The sequence below is a fragment of the Dermacentor andersoni genome, chromosome 11 (assembly GCF_023375885.2).
Source record: "Dermacentor andersoni chromosome 11, qqDerAnde1_hic_scaffold, whole genome shotgun sequence".
In the NCBI taxonomy this organism is placed as follows: Eukaryota; Metazoa; Arthropoda; class Arachnida; order Ixodida; family Ixodidae; genus Dermacentor; species Dermacentor andersoni.
Window position 1 is genome coordinate 103,048,264 of NC_092824.1, and position 17,891 is coordinate 103,066,154.

Consider the following 17,891-nt stretch of genomic DNA (forward strand, 5'->3'; position numbering starts at 1 on the left):
CACTACGGCGCCGGACCCGACAATGGCCGATTCGACAAGCATGCGATGACGATTTCTCGTCGAGTCTCGTTTCGGGCTCTCGTTCGCGTTGCCTGCTGGCTGCTCTGCCGTTGTGGTGGCTGTGCTGTCCTGTGTGTGATATTTGGCCAACGCCATCAGTGAATCGGAACTCGACCCCCTTCCCCACCCAACGACAAGACAGCGAGGAATTTTCGCGGTACCCTCACACCATCCCTGCCATTCCCATGACTCCAAAATGACTGTGGACTTCCGCGACTACTTCTGGGTGCGTACCGATTTTGCCAAACTCGACCGCCGCGCGTTCGCGCAGCCCGCTAAGCGGGACACCACTTCCCCGATGTGTCGTTCCGATCACCCCTGACGATAGTGGCATCGCATAAACCCCGACGAGTCCGCGCTCGCTTACGCCTAAATATTCAACCGAAAACGCTGCCGGACAGCGAGCCGCCGGCGCTACAGTGACAAGCGCGGCGAGTAATTCGTGCTGTGGCTTCGCCGCGAGCATTGGATGCATACCACGGTGGTGCGGCGGTGGTGTGTTGCCGCGGGTACGCGATACCATGCTTCGGGAGTGCTGTTTTATTAGTTTTTGCTTTCTGTCGCCCGCCCCGTCTCGCGTTGAGCGCCGTCGATGCGTGTAGACGCATCCACACCGCGATTCGAGAGAGGGTAAACGTCCCGTCGTCGGCGTAGGGAAGGACGAAAGTGAGCTCGCAACGGAAATACATAAATGCACGCTTTACTACGCGAGAAGCGAGAAGGCGCGCAGAAACTAACCACGAAAAAGTCGTCGGACGTGATTAGTGCAAGCAGAGTTGCCCAAGAGATCCTCGTTAGTCGAACGGTGTTTTGGGTTTGCTTTCGTGAGCACGGAAGCATATGCTTAGTGCTGGCACAAATCACCCTGCGAGAATGCGGTCGTGTTTGTGTGCGCAGCCGGGGTCTTGTCACACCGCACTGATTCGTGCTTGGGGCGACGGCTTGTTTATGTGTGTGTGCTGTTTTGGCTTGTCAGGTGGTCGACCTCTCGAGCGTGCTTGCGTGAGGTCCAAATGCGCACGGGATCGACCCCACCGGTGCAGATAGTGCGGAGACAGGGATGGGCTGTTTCCAAGCGCATGTGCGGCGACTCCGGGTCTCAGCGGTGGGGTGTTAACCGCGTGACTCAGCTGTACGCGCGGTTTGTTTATCGTGCTTATTCTCATCGGCTGTAAATGGGAGCGTTTACGACTGTGAAGCGCGTTTGCTCGCTTGATGTGGGCAACCGGGGCCGCTGAAACGCCTTGAAAGGCGAAGCTATGTTATAAAGATATCGCCGTCTCTATAAAGCTACATGTCCGCTCACCGCTGCAGAGGTGAACCTCGCGCTCTATTATGTCATCGTGCAGTAAAACGAAATACCATATGTCGTCTGCTCTCGTGGTACGAAAAAAACAAAACAAAAACGCACGTACGGTGCCAAAGAATTAAGCGCGTCGCACGCATCCTGTGCGAGCGCGCTTTGGCAACGACAAAAGCTCGCCACGATTGCTTCGTTTCACGCATCGCATGAACACAAACCGCGGTTCGTGACCGGAGACGGAGCTAGGCCGTCGTGGTTCGTTGAGCCGACGGTTGAGCGGACACGCGCACCCGTGTTGCCTGTGGAGGCCTGTGGCAGACGCAAGATGTCGAGCTTGACGCTTGCCGAGCGCCTCAAACACGCGGTTTCGATGCTTGAGCGCCTGTCCGCCGTGTCTCAACGTTCCGTACGGGCTACCGATGCGGTGTCTTTTAATTAAAAGTGCAGTTCGGGCGCCGGCGCTGCTGGGTGCGATAATTGTGAGGGCGATTTGGGGGCTTGCGTCATAGTGGCGAGTCACGGCCTTCATTATCGGCGACGCATTCCGCGTGATCGGCTGCCGAGAAAGAAGGTAAATGATAAAGAGAAGCGATACAGAAAGAAGAGGCGCGCATGTGACGACGTGCCGACACCGTCGCATCGCCTAGTTTTTTTTTTTTTTTTTTTTCTCCGTTCGTGCGTGATCTCCTATCGCGCTACCACAAGCAGTCGTGCGAAAACGAAAGAAAGAAAAGGCGAGCAGCGCCTACGATCAACTGCGTACTAGCTGGACTGCCGCACGGCGTCGCGAGAAAGTCGATTTCCGCCCGCCGTGCCCCCGGCGCGACCGTTGGAAGAGATTCGAAGGCCTTCCATCGCGGCGATAAACGTTTGAGCGGCAGTGAGGAGCCTGGCCAAGTGACGGCGGTGAAACCAATTACTGTGCGCGCGCTAACCTCTTTCGTAACAGTCGTGCAGCGAGCTTTTGCGCACTGAGGAGCGAGAGGGTCGTGATGTTGAGCCTAGCAACGGCGGCCTGCCCGCGTTCCTAGGACACGCGGGGTTTTTTGCACGAAACGACCGTGCGTGGCAGCGAGCGTTGACTGTCCCCTTACCGCGCCTGCGGTATTGACCAAATTCTTCGTCTTCTCTGTTCGCGCAAGTGGCACTTCCGTGCTGTGTTTTATGCGAATTAAACCTTTTTGATGACTCATCGCGTCTCCTTTTGCAGCAGGGCTCAACTGCTGGTAGTACGGACAAAACATCCGGTTACTCCATCATGTTTCAATATGCAGCTGTAGCTGTAGGACGCCATGTATGTTTCTTTCTTTATGTAAACATCTGCAGACAGTAGCTGTCCATACCCTTTGTTAGGCAGTTTTCGTGCCCTGGGTTGGCTCTTTAAATAATGCCTTATGGTCAGTTATGTTGGGAAACATTTTTACCAATTTTAGGTGGTATTGTTTATGAAGTTCACAACACCGTCTTTTCTTTTTATCCTTGTGCGTATGTACCGTATGGCTGCATGTAAACAGGACATCATTTTATATTATTCGAGCCCACTGCTGTCAGGCGGAATCGCGTCTACTCCAGCTAGGGCCCTGGGGTTGTTTCATCTCTGAACAGAGCCTTCGAACAGCCAAACATTAAGAGTAACTCCGTGCTTCGTAATTTTCACTGCAGCAGCTCTCTGTTCTTTGGATTAAGTACCAACACAAGGAGCTTCCAGGAACTGATATGACAACAAAAGTTTCGTTTGTGTCTGTAGAACTTGGACTTAGCATTTGTATTTATCACGCCATATGTGTAGAAGCGCTGTGGCGGCAAGTTATGAGGGAAGGAGGTTCTCGGCAGACTCTTTTGCTTTCCGACAGCTCGAGATAATGAAGGCTCGTGAAAGTGATAAGGGGTTTGTGTCAGCAAGAAAAGATACTGGAAGATTCTGTGTCACTGAGTTTTTTCTATGATGCAACTTTGGGAACAAGCGCACAATGGGTCTCGCTATGGACAAAAATAAAAAGAATTTTTTTTTTTTCAGCGATCATCTGATAACTTTGCACGTATGCACTGTTTATAAACATTTATCGGTTATTACACGAAAGAAGCCTGGGATCGTAGTTTGGAAGGATATTTTTCATTTTCCATTCCTTTTGCTTTCATCGTTGACTGGCATGATGCCAGGTCTTCACTAATGCCATTGTCGGCCACTTGCTGCAATGGGTGATAAAAATGAATAAAATTGAGGTAAACGAATCCTTGCATGATACGACCCATGATGTGCGCCTTTTTAAAAAAGCAGCAAATTGGAATGTATCCATAGTAGTGGCATGCAGTAAACAATGTGTACCGAAAGAAAAAAAAAAAAATGCACAGATAGGGTAGCGCATCTCTAGTATATTTTTCTTGTGTGTGCATCCTTTACTGCACACTGCTACAATTTATGGGATCTTTCTTGTGGGCAAAGGGCTAGATCGTTAAGCTTGTGCAAAGTCCTTCTTGCTAGTTTTTCAAAACCATACGTGACCACTTTCTCCAGTTTTAAATCTTAAAAAAGTGGTCTGTTACTTTGGCAAATGTCTCCCAGAAGAGTAGCCTTCCCTTGACGGATTACAGTAAGCAATAACCAGCCTTCATGGGCAGATAGTGACACACAGAATGGGGGCAAGGCAGAGTCATTCATAATGCCTACGGTTAAAGAACTGGCATTGTGCCCGGAAAGTTCTCGACGGAAGAGGCCTCGAACACCAACGTCGAGATAACGGTCTAAAGGCAGAAACCTCCATGACGTAACGTGTTTGTTTTGCTCTGCACGTTGTGCAGAATGTTTTCTGTTTTTCTTTTCTCTCGTGCGTACTGACTGACATTTGCAACAAAGCAAGGTTTAACAAGGGCTTTTCCCGACGTTGCCATGTGTTGTTGGCTGTTGGGATGATAGAGGACATGTATGTTGGCTTAGCTTTAGAATTTGTGCTGTTGTGTGGTAATCAAATGATCTTAACCAGACCCTAGAGGGATATGCATATTGTGCCAGACTGGTATGGTGTTCCTTCAGAAGTCTCTCAGTGTTTGTCTAGTGGAAGAAAAATCACTTGCAGGTAGATAGAATGAGTCAAGAAGCTGTTAATTCTGGCTGGTTTGTGTTTTCTTTCTTTTTGTCAAGAGCCAGGTTAAATAGGATAGCAAAAAACAGACGCATGTGTGTGCTAACTTTAAACTGAATTTGTCTGTAGTCGACAGGAACAATAAGAACAGAAGCCGAAGGAGCAGTGAGGAAAAGTAATGCGTGAAGTAGCGTAGCATGACACCTAATCTTTCACTGTCTTGTATACTATTCCTATTTGTTCATGAAGGCATACAAGTGCACACTTCATACGGGGCATAACAGAAACGCATGCAAACAAAGTTTTCATAATACAGAAGTTTGTGAGAAAAATTGAAAATGTTCCGCTTGACTTTTAAATGCAGAAACTCTTTAACAACTTGTAATAATAAATGTAAATGACTATTATAACTATCATTTGCTGCAGTCTTATTTCTTGACCATAAATAGGACAATTCATTTTACACTGAGATTTCACAATTAAGAAAAAACATTACCGCACGCAATAGGCTTTGTCCCAGTATTTGGCACATACCTACTCCTCATAGCACTTACACTAAACAATCAGTTTTGCTCCCAGCTTTGCTTAGTTGTTTTGCAAATAAGTCTGTAGATGTGTTACAGTTGTCCAGAAAGGCAGTGCGAGATTACTTTCTGTGAAGCATGTTGTATATGCATGCTAATTTTAGCTGCGTTTCTTTGTATGAAATGCGAATTATTTATTGTTGAAAATTTGCCACTTTGACACTATCTATTTAGCCGCCTATGTCTTCGTGCTTTCATGGTAGTTTCGTTAACGTGGTATGTACCAAAATTAACATAGTATGACATTAGTGTATGATGAACATAAATGATCGATCATGACATAAATATCATGACGTGTGTCATGTAGGTCATAAAACAGCGCCTACGTCTTGGTGCTCTCATGGTCGTTTTGTTAAGTTCTGAGGTACCAAAATTGGCATAGTATGACGAGAGTGTGATGAACATAAATAATAGGTCATCACATGAATATAATGACATGCGTGCCATGTAGGTCATGAAACATTCGCCTACGTCTTGGTGCTCTCATGGTCGTCTCGTTAACTTGGTATGTACCACAGTTGGCATAGTATGACAAGAGTGTGTCACGAACATAAATAATAAGTCATGACATGCGTGTCATGTAGGTCATGAAGCAGCTGCCTACATCTTGGTATATACCAAAATTGGCATAGTATGACAAGAGTGTATCATGTAGGTCATGAAAACAGCTGCCTACGTCTTGGTGCTGTCATGGTCATTTCGTTAACATGGTCTGTACCAAAATTGGCACACTATGACAAAGCGTGTATGACGAAAATAAATGATAGGTCATTACATGAATGTCATAACATGCAGATCATGTAGGTTATGAAACAGATGCCTACGTCATTGTGCTCTCAGTCGTTTCGTTAACTTGGTAGGCTCCCTGCACATTGCTTCGCATAACATTGGTTCCCACAGAGCATGGGATCTGCCGGCTTTTTTTTGTTAAAAGTTAGTTCCCTTATGAATTCTTTCACTGTAAGAGTCTGTATAGTATTTAATCCCTGAAAAAAATGTCTGTAAATTGTTGCTGCAGTGTAAAGGGAGAGCTGCTCACTCAGGTCGTCAATCTTGATAGCTACTCTTTCCTTGCATGTCTTATTCAAAGAGAATACATTCAATGTGTACCTGTTGATCACGAATATTGGAAGCACAGTTAATGCTCAACTTTTGACAACAAAAAAATGAGACCGAGGCTCCACTGCCTTTTTAAAGTATTGTACTCAAACCATGCCATCAAAGAGAGCAGTATATGATGTCGCATACATTGCAGTATGTTAACTGACTCGGCTCCTCTGTGCTGGAAAGGTACCGCAAGAGTTGCCAGGTAACTAGTAGTTGTCAGTATAACAACATACAGATTTGAAATGATTGGGCAAAGAAGTGCTGGCGTGATGCATAATGATAAAATTTACTTGGATAGGAACAGAAATGCCACATGACTGTGTAATTTGGTGTGCGTGACCAGCTAACAACAGATCACACAGTAGAGGTTTGTTTCCCTGATATACGTGAGCCCTTTGTTCATTAGAAAACACCCAAGTTATTAAATGACACTGATTGCAACTTCTAGAAAGGCTATTGTCGGCTGGCACTTATGGCAGATGCCTTGTGACCTGCCGAAGGAACAAAGAGCGTGGTTGTTTGACACCATTGATGGTTTTGTTCTCATGCATCACGCAGACTGCTGATAACTGTCGTTTATCTTGCTGACCTTGCTCTTATTATTTGTGTCATTTTAAGTATCTGTAGACCGATGGTCTTTCAGTTCTAATCTAATAATAGGGCACATGGGAGTCAGTGCAGTTTTAATGGCCTATGCTTTAATTTTAGAGCTTACATTTTAGAGCCATTTTGGAAGACTCCCTTGTAATATGTTTGAGTTACTGATAAATTAAGTTTGTTTCTTGAAGCTTTCCCTGTGTTTAATTTCTTTAGACATTAAAAGTAGGTAAGTTTTGAAAGCCAAGTAATACCCGTGCCACACCCTTTCATAAGCGCAACGCCACACAAAGGGGTCCCTCTAATCACCGGTAGCTTGTTGACGCCCGCTACCTGCTTTAGCCATCCCATGCCACACGGGCACAGAAAATGACGCTAACTTGGTAATGCCTTAAATTTTAATGCCATTTGCGGATTGTCGCATGGACCTGCTTAGTCATTTTATTCTTCGTTAGTTTTAGACATGCTTAGCCATTTGCAGCGCAGTGCATACTCATCTCACTTGGCTATCAAATGTGTACTCTCGTTCCCGATGTCTCCACATTCTGACCATGCTAAACGAATTTGTAGTGAAAAACAATGAATACTGCCTCCACCAAGATGTTACGTGGAGGCATGCATAACAGGAAAACACATTTACAATATACTTACAAGGCAATGAAGTGCTGAACCATAGGGTCAAAATTATGTGCCAGATCAAAAAGTGTCTTCATTGGCGCTCCTCTTGCGGAATAGTACCGTGACAATATATTCTTCACTTTTCTTTAAAAAAGAGCTGTTCTTTCGCAGTGTAGTGTGTTCTCACAACCATCACAACTCACTTGGCCGCAGAATGCATCGAAAGCCTCGGCTTCAAACAACTTGTGGCTGGGTGCAAAAATGACATTCCTGGAGTAAACTACATAAAATATGCCCATTAATGTTTTTCACGCACTTTTTGTAAACGTTTGCTCCCTAAATAACTTTTTTTTATTGTATTATTGGCAAGCAACCTTAAACGCTTCACTGCAGCCATCGCCATCACAACATTTAGTGTCATTAAGTATGCACATATAGAAGCGACCAAAATATAATGGCATGAAGAAACTTAAGGCCGTACACTTTTAATGGTGCTAACCTTGCCCGTATGGCATGGGTATAAGTTACAGGTATGTGCCAGAGTATGTGTAAATGCCATGCAAGCATCCTTCAGCCTAGCTGGTATGAAATCCTGCCATTATAAAAATAAGAATGCGTTTTTATATGAGCTTGTGAAATGGTTTAAACTTCAAGGAACTTATGACATTTCCTTTCATAGGGTCATTTTTTTAGAAACAAAGCAGTTGACCAGTCAATGTGCTGACTGGTTGAAAGCTTGCAGTTGTTTAAGTATTTGTGTTTTGGGTTTTGAGGAGAACAAATAAATAAAAATTAGAAATAATTGCATCTACAGCATTGCATCTACAATTGCATTTACAGCGGTAGTCAACACTTATTAATAACTATTGGTGGTTATGTTGCGCGCTGAATTGGAGGTTTCAATCCTATCTGTGACTGCTTCTGGTTTTGTGGGCAGGTATAGAAGCTTCCTTTCTGCACTTGATAAGCCTGACAGCTGCCTGCTTTTTAAATGCAGAGTTCTGGCCTCTATGGTAATTTAATTCTACACAGCAGGCTCCAAAGCCCCTGCCTGCTCCATTCTGTATAAAAACAGGTCTATGTGACAGGCCTGTGGTGACATGCCAGCATAAATGTTATTTTTTTTTTACATACGGCAGCAAACCACATTAGTTAAGTTGTCAACCTCCCTGCATTTTCATTTGCTCTTCTCTCTTGAAAGGAATGAAAGCTTTAGCTCGGGGCAAACTTTGTCAATTCAAATAGTACATGTAAAATTCAGAAATGTTTTTATCAGACAACTGCTGAGCCGACTTGAATTAAATTTGCATTTGAGAGAGAAACTTAAATTCTAATGACTCTAGGGAGCATAATTTTGATATTAAGGCCTGGAATTTTTTCTATAAAACTCGCCCAAAATCAATGAGTTTAAAATGTATAAAAGCACGAAGTTTACAAAATCATAACTGCAGTAACAGCAGATATAAATGTTCAGTAAACTGCATCTTTAGGGCATCTCAAATTGACGAATTTTAAATATCAATTTGCAGCTTATGGGAAGTTGTAGTGATGTTTACAAAAGTGTTGCAAAAGTCCTACATTGCAAAGTAGTCATGATGTCAGCCCACTTTGCGAAACAAGGAACAGAATAAATGCGAAGGAAACAAGGACACATGGCTGATCTTCCAACTAAATAAATTTTAGTTGGAAGATCAGAAAATAACAAAGAGAAAAAGAATGAATGAAACTTAAATGTTTGTCAAATAAAGTTTAGTTGAAAGACAGCACTGTGTCCTCATTTCCTTCACATTTCTTCCATCCCTTGTCTCTCGTAGTGCGCTGTTCGCAATCATGACTGAACTGTTACAACTTGCCCAAATTACCACCCCACAAATTAGTACTATCTTTGAGAGCCATGTATGATACATCAATTTTGTCCATTTTAAATGTTTACAGAATTATATTAGTTTTACCGCTGAGTTACAGAGTTGTGAACTCGGTATTAGTTTCGAAAATATTGCAATACTTGTACGATAAATTATAGCATAAATTGAAACTTTATTTCCTAGTTACTAGATTTTAATAAAATAATAAAAGCAGGTTCAGTGGTAACTGAGACAGAATTTCTCCATTGCCATGTAGTCTTCAAATGGGAGCTCCCGAGCTAAAGCTTCTTTTTATACCAGTGTCACACGGCCTCTCTTTATCACAATCAAGCCTGATCCGGATCGCAATTCTTGATTGCGACTGGCTCTCTCCAGTAGATTGCGCAGAGGGAGGCCAATAACGACCGAGAAATTTGATCGAAATGGCACTGTGTGACACCTGTATTAAACGTATGTTCATGCTCACAGCCAATAATCAGTACTATCTGCAACTGAGCCTTCTAAATATTATTGCATGGCACAAACAAGGAAGGACAGAATGAAACAAGGGAAGGGAATGGTTTTTACTCGCAAGGTACCTTCCTCCAATTCTTTGCAATTTTTAGATATCAACATCACCTTGCAGACGAGTCACACCTGCTGGCTTTATTTGCCTTGGACAACAAAGGAGTTATTGCCATATGAGTCAGCACATTCCAAGGCTGTTAAGAGGACTATTGCTCAACTTTGCCTTGAATCCGCTTTTGTACGGTCATGCCCTCACGCATTGCAGGCAAGCTTTAAGAATCAATTGGTTCAGCTGTCTTCCACTGGGTTTCCCCGCGCGCTCATTACTGCCGTTACTGCTGTTGCCGAGTCACTCCTCCAGACATTTAAGAGCGACGAATGCAGGAGAAGGGCTGAGCAAGCGCAGAGGACGGTGAGGCCGGAGGTCTCACCTTATATGCACTGTGTAACTCACAACTTAAAGAAGGTTGCAGACAGGCATGGGGTGCCAGTCGTATTCTCTGCGCCACGCAAGCTCGCCCAGCTGTGTCTATACATGCTTTCTGATGGGAGTAAGAAACGTGGTTGTTGTAAAATACATGCCAAACCGTACACAAAATGTGCTACCGGAGTCATCTATGTCTTGTGGTAACACATGTCAGCCAGACTGGGCATTGCGTAAATGAGCACGCACGGGAACATGAGCTGTCACTGGAAGGTAAAGACAGAGCACATTTGTCTAAGCACTGCAATTTATGTTTGTGTGAGGCTTGACTGGGCAAGATACGGATTCTTAGAAAAAGCAGGGACACCATAACACGTGAATTGTTAGAGGCATTCCATATTAGAGAGCGAGATTCATCTTTATTAGTGACACATCAGTTTCACTTTTTTATGCAGAAAGGTTTTTTGATAGCCAGCTGTGATTAGGATGTTGCACGATTGAAGTGGTTCTGTATGTTGTGCATTCGCTTGCTTGTATATATTGGATCGTATACAGTATAGAATAAACAGTCGAAAGTTGGCGCTCCCTTTCTTCCCTCCCATCCTTCCTTGTTTGCACCAAGCGATCACATTTATGGTCTACTCAGCAGAATGAACCGACTAGCCCAGCAACATGTACTTCTGAGCGTAAGTCTTTGGGTATGTCCTTCTATAGCACTGGAATGTGAAGACCTGTTCATTATTCAAGCAACCTAACCTATTCTCATTGGCCTCTCTGTTATGCATGTTACTGTCACCCACTGTGATGGTTTACTAGCTATGACATTGCACTGCTGAGCATGAGGTCAAAAGGTTCTATTATCAGCTGTGATAGTTGCATTCCAATAGGGCAGAATGCAAAATTGTTCATTTATCGTGCCTTGGGGTGCACCATGAACAACCCCAGGCAGTCGAAATCAATCCATAGCCCTCCACCATGGCGTCCCTCATAACACAGTTTCAGAATGTTAAAAACCCTACAGTTTAATTTTTGTTTTAACTGTTGCAGAATTTGGTTGGTGGGGTCACTACCTCCTGTCTTATTTATTCAATTCCTTTTCTGCTTTACTGAGCCTTTATTTTGGGGGGCGTGTTAATGGAAGTGCAGCCCACTAACGTAGCCTATCTTTTCTTTAGCGTCCCTCTTCACTACTTGAAAACCATTCCAGTACCACCAAAAACTCTTTTTAAGTTAAATTGATTATGTTACTTACTGAAAGTGCAGTCTACTAACTTAGTCTATCTTTTGTTTAGTGTGTTTTTATAGATAGCTAAAGAATCATGCCAGCCCAGTAAGGGCAACTATAGCTCCTTCAAACAGCTCTGATAACCGGCGAACCTCGTGCTGGGAAATTGGCATCATTGCAGCTGCATAAATCGCAGGGAGCACTTTCACAAGCTCGTTTCCTGCGACTTTGTAGCGTTTCGTGGAATCTGACAATCACTTGGCAGCTGTTTGGGACTCTTCGAAGGCACGTAGACAATGGTCTGAGTCACATACGTTGCTCGTGCTGTCACGTGCACGGACACAATTGTGTACAGATGCTTTGAGTCACGTGTATAGTGGGGTGAAGAAAAAAAGAAAAAAAGATTAGTGTTACGAAAGCGGAAGAGAAGCCCGCAGGCCGTGCAAATAAATGACAAGAGACTGTCACTACGCTTACTTGTTCCACGGGATTGTGCAACAGGGCGAGGGTAGAACTTCCCAGGGGTGAAACAGATGCAAAAAGAAGGAGTGAGCACTTGGGCAGCTGCTGTTGCACGTGCAAGTCCGTGCTTGGCTTGGGAGGTTTGCACTGTGGCCTGACCAGCTGAAACTGTGAGAATGAGAAAGAGAGCGCTTCCCTAGGGGCAAATAACATTGCACTTTTATAACGCACAAGCCTCGTGCCTGTTTCGTAATCCAAAAAGGACATGTTTTGGTTAAAGGACACGTGCCTGTGACATGGGAATGTGTGGGGAATTCTAGAAGGCCTAACTGAATACCCTAGGGAATGCTTGCAGCTATATCTCCAAGCAAGGAGGAAAAAGTAATTGTGAGAACAGTTGCAGGGAGATTGCCAAAGTCAAGCGACAGTTTCCTAATTGACCTGTTGAGAAAAGCTCCTGAGGAGGCTTATTGGTTGGCTCTTTTGTTTAATGCTATGAGGTGGGGGGGGGGGGTGCTGCGACATTGCATTGTCTGCAGGATCAACCCATGTTACAAACCACATTGAAATATTTGCGAGGGCACGCATCGTGCACTTCAGTTTGGTGCCTTAATTTTATTTAACACACCTATGTTAGGGGTACTATATAAATGCAAGATCTGTTAGCATTTGCAGAAACCTGGATGGACAACTGTCTAATGCAACTTGATGGGGAAGCCCCATCTAGTTTGATGGTGCCCGCTAAAAAAATTAGGCTGCAAAAGTGATAGAGTGGGAGCGTGAAAGTTGAAGTGGATAACCGATGCATTGTAATATATGTGTGCAGCACACAGTGTAAGGTGTGAGATGCAGTTAGTTTTAGAAAAGCTCATGGGAAAGACATAGGCTGGCAATATGACGACCTCGAGAAAGCAGTAATAACTTTCTTTCAGCTTTCAAAAACTGGTATCAGGATGGGCCCACCAAGTCACTATCTTTGATTATCTTACCTCTGGGATCGGCCCAGATTATTTTGACTAGACAGCCATCTCCATGCAAAGTGACAGGAAAAGTAAAAGAATGTTGCTCTTAAAATAGTCTGTGCTGGGCTTCAGTAATTCTGTGCAGTATTACGAACATTGAGAGTGGGAATATAGCTGCATTGATTAACTTTTTCTTATTTAGCAATTTACTTATGTTTGAGGGTACTGAAAATGACTTAGCATAGCTATATGAGAGGTGCTAAAGAGAAAATAACACTTGGCAGGAGGTGGAAAGTGATAGTCCACTTGAAGCTATTAGAGGGGCTTTTTTTATTTATTTCCCCCTTTCTTTTGTCATCGAGGTGCACATATTATAACATTTTCACTTAATTGAAACAATTTTGGACCAAAGAAAATGAGAGGGGCCCCCTGCATTCCAAGAAAAATGGCAGTAGCGGAGCAGAGCAGGCTTTTAGGTTTGAAGCCTGTAAAATGCAGATGAGCATAGAATAAGCAATTAGGGAATTGCCAACACGGAGGCATGTGGCCAACTTCGGTGACACTGTCATTGTATGACCTTTGACCACTCTTTCAAGCCAACTAACTGGGAGCCATGGGGTTTGCGACACCACGGGACCACCATCTCCATTTTTATTGATGTATCCACTCTCCATCTTGACGTCTGAAACCACGCTCCACTTTTCACTCATCTTGAACTGGTTGCTTCAAAAGGCAACGTAATGATTGTTGTGTTCTCGAGCATTTTAGTCTTCGCATCATAATTACACAGCAGACGGCTGCATGAACATGAAGCTCAAAATTTTCCTGCCAATATCCTTTTATGTTGAACCAACCACCCAGCTGTCAGACTTTTGAAACTGCAGGCATATAGTATAGCAGGCATGGGCGTTTCTCTCGTTTGCACGCGCATGAGATTCAGGATTGCGTGTGCGGCTTCCTTGGACGTAAGCCAGCTGCGGCCTTGGCGGAAGGGGTGTGGGGGCGGGGAGAAGATTACCTTACGGTTCCTTCTTCCATCTTATGTGTACGGCATGCCTCCCTTTTCTCGAGTTTCAGAGGCTGTCTTCTTTGTTATAATTTTTATTAGGCCTGTCTTTTTGCTTCTTTTTGAGACGCCGCATATGCAAAGGGATGGGGAGGCACTCGGCACGTAGGTTACAGTGCCCCCTTTTGGAGCATGCTGCGTGTTCTGTATTACCGGTACGCTTCCAATACACTGCCAAGGCTTTCTTGTGTCTTCAGCAAAGCGTTTCGTTGGTATGCGTGCGCGACGGAGCTTTGCATTTCTGAGGCTTCATAGAACAACCGTTTGGAAGAGTGCTAGTGGAAGGAAGGTAATTGCCTCGCATTTGAAGGAATCTAATTGCCTCATGTTTGAAGGAGTATGACATTTCAACGGTACTGAGTTGATTGGCAGTTTATGTGCCTTGCACGTAGGGCTGTGTAAATTTCATGGTAGTTAAATAAGTTTAATTGAGGTCTCCATTTAAGGTACGACATAACTTCAATGTTGGAATTCTGATTCAGTGGCTCACTGGCCATTATGCAAGTGTATGGCATCCAGTTAATTAGCTTGAGTAAACTTCGTTTGAAAGCAAATTGTTTTTAATAGGTTGTGTAACATGTACATTTAAGGCCTAGTTGTTTTTTGTCACAGGTTTGATTTGCTTTTTTGACTGGCTTACCTTGTCTGATTAAAACATAGGGTATTCAACATAACTTGTGGTATATAAATGAAGATGTGATTATATTATGGGATTGGTTGGAATTTTTTCACTTGGGCTGCTTAACTGTGCCTCTTTGTACAACTAAGCCTGACGCTGAGCTGTAAGCTACATCAAATGTTTAACCACTAAAAATACCAGAATATTGTTTTTCATTGTGAAATTGTTCACCTGTGTTCAACTCTCATTTTAGCTGGTAGGCACTTTAAGCAAAGTTCGATTCATACCCTTCATTTCATTTATTCCATCATAGTGAACTTGAAACTGTGTCGTGATTGGCATTGGCGCTCTACGAGGCCATGCTGCCTCATAAGAGAGCGAAAAAAATAGTGAATGCAGATTTGTTCTGGCTATTAAGTGTGCCTGTGTGCACCTATTAACGTCATTCGGAAATTTGGTGCTGAGTGTGTTTCCTGGGCATACGTTGTAGTGTACCCGCCCTGGTTGCTTAGTGGCTTTGGTGTTATGCTGCTGAGTAGGGGTATGCAGATATTCAAAACTTTAGAATAATGAATCGAATAGTGTCCTATTCAATTCGGTTTTCGAACTGAATAGTCATTATTTGTAAATCTACCCGCTGTGGTTGCTCAATGGCTATGGTGTTGGGCTGCTGAGCACGAGGTCGTGGGATCGAATCCCGGCCACGGCGGCAGCATTTCGATGGGGGCGAAATGCGAAAACACCGGTGTACTTAGATTTAGGTGCATGTTAAGGAACCCCAGGTGGTCCAAATTTCCGGAGTCCTCCACTATGGCGTGCCTCATAATCAGAAAGTGGTTTTGGCACGTAAAACCCCATAATTTAATTTAATTTGTATATGTAGATATTTTTCTAATACATTTCAAATATTTAATGACGTCAACTGCACCCAATTAAACATAACATCGGAGCAAAAGTACAGTAAATGTTCACCCCACTGGGCATAGTATAGGCATAAAACCAAAGAACTCGCATAGTGGAGCAGGTTATGTCACTTACAATATATACCTTACAGGCAATACAGCGATCATTCGTACTCTCTGAAGAGTCCTGTACATGTGAAGAAACTATTGTTCGTTCCTAATGCTCCCTTTGTGCTTTTAATGAACAATGCTTAACGTAGTACTATGTAATGACAGGAACTTGCTAACTTGTTCGAAAACTATTCAAAAACTATTCTACATTTGATTCTATTTGATTCACTTCTTGCATTTTTCTATTCATATTCGATTCGGTCTCAAAATCTCTATTCGCACTCACCTACTGCTAAACATGAGCTCATGGAATCAAGTCTTGGCTGTGGCGGTCGGATTTTGATGTGGTGAAATGCAAATACGCCTGTGTACCATTTATTGAGTGCATGTTAGAGAATCCCAGGTGGTCAAAATTCATCCGGAGTCCCACTACGGTTTGCCTCATAATCCGATTGTGGTTTTGGCATGTAAAACCCCAGAAAAACATATGTTGCAATATTTTGCATGCATGCTTTCTCACTTGTGTTTTATGTTACGGCCTTCATGTTCATCCTGCCCTGTTGACAAACATTTGCTATATTCTCCACTAATTGTAAGGTTGGATGTGTATACTATTTCTTTACTACAGGCAGATTATATTGTGCAAAATTGAAATTTGCCACCACATTATGCATGATGAATCATTTCATTGTTCACTGATTGGCTAAAGTAGTTGAGCTTAGCATGGTTGGGAAATTGTTGTAGAGGGGATACATCGTTTGTCTGCATCAGCCAAGCTAAATGTCCTTTTTGTTTTTCAGTTGATGAAACACAACACACTTGGGACCAATAACCTAAACTAGCTTGGTTTCAATTGTTGAATGTCATGGTAGGGATTTAATTACAGAACAGTTCGACTTGAAAATGATCAGGTTGTTCCTTTTTAGAGCTGTGAATGCACCCAGCAACTATTGTGAAAATGCATTGAAGCAATTAGCCCCACATCCCACCGTATCGTCTTTTACAAGCTGAATTTGGTACCTCAGAATTATTATTTAACTGCAGGAAATTTAACGAAAGCTCACAGTAGCATTTATGATTGGCTGGAATCACACATATTTATTTCATAGTTCATATAAACAATTACTAATTAATTAGTTATTATACTAGCAAACTTTCACTCAAATAGTATTTTTTTCCTTCTTTTTGGCACGGTACTTTTCTTCATGACCAGAAATAATGGTGAACAAGATCTAGCTGTCCTTGATGTGGAATAGTGTTCTGCTTTGTGCAGCCAACAAAGCCACATTCAAGGTCAAAATGAAGATTTATCATGCTCAATTCACTTTTTCGCACATATTATGTTTACACAATTCTTTGACCAAAACAGTAAATGTAGTTCTTGCTGTCCACTCCAGCAAGACGCTGCGATTGATGGTCTGGTGAGTGTAGCAGGTATCATCTTTGGAAATGACTGAAGATACAGACCCATGTTCTAAAGGATATGGTCCTCATGGGATTATTGCAAAGAGGCATTGGCTTCATGGTGCCATGTTGTCACATGCTCATGCTTCATTCTTTTTTTCTGCAGGGAGAAAAGAACAATGGCTTTGATGTGCTCTACCATAACATGAAATATGGCTATCTCGCAGCCAAAGACTTGGCGGAGTTCTTCCGCGAGAGGTAAGACAGCTTTCCTTTCTAGTCAGTGTAACAGTATTGCCTTCACTAAGGTCCTGTTATTGTTTGGAGTATGAACGGAAAAAGAAATTTTCTTGCTGCGTTACACTGAGCTGGCTATTAAGCTACGATAATAACTCTTGAAGCCATGTGACGATCTTAGAAAAGCCTGCGGGCGTTTGCAAAGCATGTCCCAAAGGGAAACTTGCTCCTTGTAATGCCGGTAAGCAGAAGGGACTCCCATGATGTTGTCTGTTGAAGGTTGGGAAACATGTTGAACATTACTGGATGCTGGCTTGGAAAACACCTGTTTTGAGAGTTTCTATGAAGTGCTTCCATGTTAAAGAGTTTCATGTGCATGAAAAAATTGTGGTTTCTTAAGCCTCTTATACTGCAGACTTGCTTTGAGACCTTTTTGTTGTCAGAGTTATGAAGAGCCATAAATTGTCCCTTGCCACCTTTTTGGCTTCTTCCCTGTCCTTTTGTCATTTGTAGCGCACCAGAAACTGCAACCCTTGGCCATGAGCGACATTCTTTTGGTTTCTTGTTCAGCTTGCAACTCAGCTTGCTCATCCAGATTGCTCCTGCACTGCTCTGCGAACCGCGACACATTTTTGTTCCAGTTATTTAGTCGGTTCTGGCACTACCCTTCATCAGATTTTTGCTGCTTGCTCTAAAGAATACAGGAAGTGTGTCAGTGAGGGATTAACTTGAGAACCAAAAGGGGGGTGGTGTCATCA

The 17,891-nt window shown here is 43.3% G+C and overlaps 1 protein-coding gene across 6 annotated transcripts in view; it reads left to right on the forward strand.

Moving 5' to 3' along the window:
* Window positions 1–64: 64 nt before the first annotated feature.
* LOC126538991 (F-BAR domain only protein 2) overlaps window positions 65–17,891 on the forward strand; it is an 86,183-nt gene continuing 68,356 nt past the window's right edge. For 3 of the 6 annotated variants that reach the window (XM_055075244.2, XM_055075245.2, XM_055075246.2), the window contains exons 1-2: window positions 66–286; window positions 17,063–17,154. In XM_055075244.2, coding sequence (XP_054931219.1) covers window positions 257–286; window positions 17,063–17,154 — 122 coding nt within the window. In that variant the 5' untranslated portion in view covers window positions 66–256. Of the gene's footprint in view, window positions 287–17,062; window positions 17,155–17,891 lie in introns of all 6 variants that reach the window. The other 3 variants (XM_055075242.2, XM_055075243.2, XM_055075247.2) reach the window with 2 other exon arrangements.